This window comes from Lactuca virosa, chromosome 5 (assembly GCF_052849685.1).
Source record: "Lactuca virosa cultivar CGN04683 chromosome 5, Lactuca_virosa_CGN04683_v6, whole genome shotgun sequence".
NCBI lineage: Eukaryota > Viridiplantae > Streptophyta > Magnoliopsida > Asterales > Asteraceae > Lactuca > Lactuca virosa.
Window position 1 is genome coordinate 206,407,464 of NC_136430.1, and position 6,170 is coordinate 206,413,633.

The 6,170-nt window shown below is 37.6% G+C and overlaps 1 protein-coding gene across 1 annotated transcript; it reads left to right on the forward strand.

The window, feature by feature from the left end:
* The first annotated feature begins 770 nt into the window (after nt 1–770).
* On the forward strand, nt 771–2,023 carry LOC145116161 (RING/U-box superfamily protein). Its single transcript, XM_079052509.1, has one exon. It carries the CDS (start codon nt 875–877, stop codon nt 1,904–1,906), a length of 1,032 nt encoding a protein of 343 aa, XP_078908635.1. The 5' UTR covers nt 771–874; the 3' UTR covers nt 1,907–2,023.
* Nucleotides 2,024–6,170: the final 4,147 nt, after the last annotated feature.

The window sequence follows — 6,170 nt, forward strand, 5'->3', positions numbered from 1 at the left end:
TATTTTTTACCACTTTATGTCTTTTACTCTTTACCAATTTAACATTTATCATTTTGTATTGTGGCTTATGACTAATATTTTGAAGTTTTTATAACTTTTGAATGAAAAACTGAATGTTTGAAATACTTTTCATGATTAAAAATTATAAATTAAAATTATATTTTATTTTGTGGGATTTTAGGATCCCGATCTCAATCTTACGATTCTGATCTTGCAAACCCAAAAACGATCCTATGTAGGATTCCGATCTTGACAACTTTAGTTGTTACAAACGATAAACATGGTTTAAAATTTTTTATTTCATTAAACTGTTTAATAAAATCAAACAATAGAATTGATTTTGGTAATTCTTTTCGGTGATTTCTTAGTTATACCAAAAAGTGCAAAATTTTATCTTTTCCGTGGCTTAATTTTCTTCCTGATATTTCAATTTTATGCTTCGATTCCATTTCGCATACCCTAATATCAACAACAAAAATATTAACCTTTTTCCCGAATACAAATATAGTTATTACAAGATGTAAACGAAACTTTTTCAGAAAGATTGGAAAAGGCAGAGTCAAACCTAGATCCTTTGACTCTTTGCTCTCATTAATTACCTTTTTCTCTGAATCACCAAAACGAACACACATTTTGGAACTCTGAACACGCATCCATATATATATATATATATATATATATATATATATATATATATATATATATATATATATATATATATATATATATATATTATGAACACACTCACATATCTGTCTGTCTCTCTCTTTGAAGATGCTCAAGTGCATCAAGATCCAATCACACCCATCTCAATGAAACTCCATTAGCACACACTCTCTCTTTCTCTTTCTCTCTACTTTTATCTCTCTGAAAAATGGAGATTCACTTCCACCAGAAACACAACCAAATGACACATGAATCACCAGCAAAATCTCTCTCTCCTCATTCATCTCATGCCAGTTTCCCTATCATAGCTGTTGCCATTATCGGAATCTTTGCCACCATCTTTCTCTTAGTCTTTTACTACATTTTCGTCATTAAATGCTGCCTCAACTGGCACAGAATTGATATCCTCCGCCGCTTCTCTCTTTCCCGGAATAGAAACCACCACCAACCCCTCGTCCCCCACCACCTCCCTTCTCCGGAACCCAGAGGTCTCCATGAATCGGTCATCCGCTCCATCCCCATCTTCCAGTTTCAGAAACAAAAAGATTCCGATAACAGCATCGGAGAATGCGCCGTTTGTCTTGCTGAGTTTCAGCACGACGAGAAGCTGCGGATGATACCCAACTGTGCACATGTATTTCATATAGACTGTATCGATGTTTGGTTACAAAACAATCCAAACTGCCCGCTTTGCAGGAACAGTATTTCCATTTCCATACCTCCACATTTTCCGGTACCGGACCACCAACAACTGATTCCTCCGCCAGCTTTGGATGAAGAAGATTATGTTGTGATTGATTTATGCAGCAGCAACGGCAATGGCGGTGGAGGAAGTACTGGCCAAACAAACGACGGAGAAGATCTCCAGCCAACCTCCGGCGAAGCCATTGGAATCACTCCTTCTCCTAGGAAGAAAACGGGGAAGAAATTGAGAAAAAAATACGGTCTTCTTTCAAGCATGGGAGATGAATGCATTGATGTTAGTAGTAGAAGAAAGGGCGATGATCAATTCTCAATTCAACCTATTCGAAGATCGTTTTCCATGGATTCAGCATCCGATCGACAGCTTTATTTAGCTGTTCAAGAAATCATTCAAAGGAACCAGATGAATAATGTAGAAGCAATTGAATCCATCAATGAATGCAGTAGTACGGGTACTAGTAGTAGCAGGCTTAGAAGAGGCTTCTTTTCATTTGGCCACGCAAGAAGTGCAGTTTTACCACTTCATTTGAAGACATAATTTATTATATGATTTTTTTTTTTTAAATAGCTGATAATTTTTTAATTAATTTGTCAAATTTTGATATAAATTTTATTAAAGTTATTGGGACATGAGCTTTGATTCATCTTCTTTGGTTGGTCCAATGTATGATTGAGATTTGAGAGTTACTAAATTTATCATTTAATTGTATGATTGGAAGGCTGACTTGTTTGGTATTGTGCATGTGTGTGTAAACAGGGAAAAAGTGTACAACTTATGTGGGTGAAATATTTAAATGGATTATAATTTTTGTTCGGTGTGTAATAAGTGGAGAGAAATTAATTTACTTAATGGACTTTTATTAGAAAATTAGCAGCTTTATTAATTACAAAATATGAAAAGGGGGACCATCGCAGGTACTACTACTGTCTTTCTGGCTGTGTCGATATTGATAAACAAAGAGATAATTTGGGTACTTCGATTTGATTTTCTATATTTTAGCCTTTGGCAAACTTAAGAATGAAAAATTGTTAGAGCACATCCGAAATGTTTAAAATCATAGTAAATGTATTCAAAGAATTTAACAATGTTCGAAAATAAGCTTCTCAAAGTTTTTAGGACGTTCTAACTTTTAGTTTATTTAAAGGCACATTTCGTGTATGACTTACTAAATATCTAAATATCATATTTGTCCGGCCTAAATACTAAATATCGTATTTGCGCTTCTTAATGTTTCCTAATATCGTATATACCAAAATCTATTTTTTGATAATTTTTAAAATTTAATAATCCTTTTTTTATATTCTTAAATCATTAAAATTAAAATAAAAAGTGAATGGACCATAATGCCCCTTAATCTTAAATCCCTTTTGACCGGGATACATCAGTTGTATTTCTCCCCACCCACAAATCCTTTGTGCGTCGCTGGCCAGTTTCTCCGATTTCAGGTAATTTCGATGTAAGCAACACAATTACACTTCTTGGTTTCCAGAATCATAAACACTTATGTTCTATTAAAGAATTCTCCATCTGGTTTTTCTCCAATTGCAAGTAATTTTGATTACATAAGTATCTTCTTCTCAATTTCAGGTAATTTCTATCTTGATTCTTCCCTTTGAACATCCAATAGAAAGTTATTGTAATTCGAAAAGGAGGCAAAGTTATGTAATTCAATTTGGATGTGTTTATACTAATTCATAACGATTGTTGGTTTGATAGAAATGGGTAAAAAGGATGGGGCTGAATCGAATGTAATTATCGTGCTGAATGGCCTCTCAACCAGATTTTTATGAGTATCTTCACCCTTTACAACGAAACCAACCCTTTCTTCAATTACAATTTCTTAAACAATCTTATGACAAATTTCAATTCTTTATATGTTGTTGTTGCAGACATTTGATTGGGTTCTTTTTGTTGGAATCTTAAATTCCTTAATACCCTACCAATGTTTTCCACTCCAACAAAGTAAACTTGATTCCTGGAACAAAGTAAGGGACACCAACAAGTGGTTGGGTCTCATGTGTATTAATTATAAGATTAAAATGATTCTATCAATCCTATATATATTCAGTGTATTACCAAGAGGGTTAAACACACCAAAAACACAGCAACATACATAGACATATACACATATATATGTAATTGGTTTTGAGTTATATTTCCAATCAATCAAAGAGTTATTTTGATATATATATTTGTCTGTGTCTTTACAATTGCAATATTAGAATTGGTATCAGAGCCTTGAAATCAGTCAAGGGGAACTGAGAAATCAAGGAAGCTTATCTGTTTAAAATGTCCGATATTGAAGATGATGGAAGTGGGGGTGCTGCTGCTCCTCCGACGAGAATCAAAGAAGTCGGAACAACCACAGTCGCTTGCCCAATGCTAAACCAGACCAATTACGTGGTCTGGTCCCTCTGTATGAAAGTAGTCCTGCGAATACATAGAAGCTGGTCAGTAATTGAACCAGGAGAAGAGAATGAAGAGAAAAATTACCTTGCCATGGGATTGCTGTATCAAGCAATCCCTGAGAGCCTGATAATGCAGATAGGGGACGTCGATAGAGCAAAGGTCCTATGGGAATCTATTAAGGCTCGACATGTTGGAGCCGACAGAGTAAAAGAAGCTCGACTTCAAACCCTCACCGCCGATCTAGACCGACTGAAGATGCAGGAGACAGAGACGATAGACGCTTTAGCCGGAAAACTCGCTGGAATCGCCTCGAAGTCAGCGTCACTGGGAGAACCCATCGGAGAAACGAGACTCGTGAAGAAACTCTTGACGGTGGTACCTCATCGATTCATACAAATCGTTGCCTCCCTCGAGCAAGTACTAGACTTGAAGACAGTAACCTTCGATGACGTCGTAGGGCGTCTGAAAGCGTATGAAGAAAGAATCAAAGCAGATGAAGGCGGAGACGGGCAACAAAAAGCGTTGATGGCTAAAACGAGTGGTGGTGGTGGATGGAGAAGTGATGGCGGTGGAAGCTCTGGATCGTCGGGGAAGACGAATTGGGGAAAAAAGGGGAAGGGTTCAAATGGCTCCGACTCAGGAGGTTTTAATCGGAATGGATCCGGGTCGGGTGGAGGATCCGGGTCAGCAGGACCCAATGGGTCAGGCCCAAGTGGAAACCGGCCCAGTTCGGCCCAAAACCCTAATAAGCCCAAAAACAAGCCCAATTTCAATTCCGACTCGAACCGTAACCCGAAAAAGGATCTGTCAAAAATTATTTGTTACAGATGCGATAAATCGGGCCATTACGCATCCAAATGTCAGGAACCGAACCCAAAAATTCCAAGAAAGTAATTTTACTGAACACGACGATGCCGATGAAACAGTATTTCTACACGAGTCCGTATTTTTGAACGAAGAGAAGGTGATACCGTCTCGATACAACTCACAAGAAAACGGTGTGTGGTATTTGGACAACGGGGCAAGTAATCACATGACGGGAAATCGTTCATTTTTCTCCGAACTCGACGAAGGAATAACCGGAAAGGTCAAATTCGGTGATAATTTGTGTGTCGAAATAAAAGGGAAAGGCTCAATTGTTTTCCAAGGAAAATCAGGGCAACAACGATTGATAACGGAGATTTATTTCATTCCGGATTTGAAAAATAATATTTTCAGTCTCGGACAAGCAACCGAAGCCGGGTGCGATATTCGGATGAAAGACAACTATTTGACAATGCATGATGCCGACAACTGCTTATTAATGAAGGTACAAAGAACTCCAAACCGCCTTTATAAAATACAGTTGCCCATTGGAGTACCTATTTGCCTTCATTCAAGACTAAGTGAAGACACGTGGCGCTGGCATGCAAGACTTGGACACATCAATTTCGAGTCAATGAAAAAGATGTCCAAGAAAGGTCTAGTCAAAGGGTTACCCCATTTTGACAGTGAGAATCAATTATGTGAATCTTGTTTGGTGGGCAAGAAAACAAGAAAGTCATTTCCATTAATGACGACGTACAAAGCAACACGACCATTGGAGCTAGTTCACGGTGATTTATGTGGTCCGATAACACCGTCAACGAAGGGTCAAAATCGATACATTTTCACACTAATTGACGATTTTTCACGGTATATGTGGATTTTTCTCTTAAAAGAGAAAAATGAGGCGTTTTTACACTTCTAAAAACTTAAAGCTTTGGCGGAGAATGAGCTCGGAAAGTCTTTAAAGGTGTTTCGAAGTGATCGAGGAGGTGAGTTTACTTCGCTCGAGTTTAATTCCTTTTGTGATATGAATGGAATCAAACGTCATCTTACCGCCCCATATTCACCACAACAAAACGGTATCGTGGAACGAAGAAACAGAACACTTATGGACATGACACGAAGTATCATGAAGGCGATGCATGTTCCAAACTATCTATGGGGAGAAGCGGTAAAACATTCCACAAACCTGATCAACCGTGTTTACACAAGAGTACTTGGTGATACAACTCTGTACGAGAAGTTGTATAAAAGAAAACCTAATTTGGAGAACGTACGCATCTTTGGGTGTTTAGCGTATGCAAAAGTTGAACCGGTAAACGTGAAAAAATTGGATGCAAGATCAAGACCATTGGTTCATCTTGGTTCTGAACCGGGTACAAAAGCCTATCGGTTATTTAACCCGGTTACACAAAAAATAATCGTAAGTCGAGACGTTATTTTTAATGAAACCAAAGGATGGAATTGGGTTAACGAAGCTACACCTGACAATGAAGAACCAGGATCATTCATAGTACCATGGGATTTACCGGAAGATAAGGCAAACAACAACCAAGGAAACGATGTAAACAACGAACCAAACGAA

Bases quoted from the DNA above. Each gene is read 5' to 3' on its own strand.
- LOC145116161 (XM_079052509.1), top strand. From the start codon at position 875: ATGGAGATTCACTTCCACCAGAAACACAACCAAATGACACATGAATCA.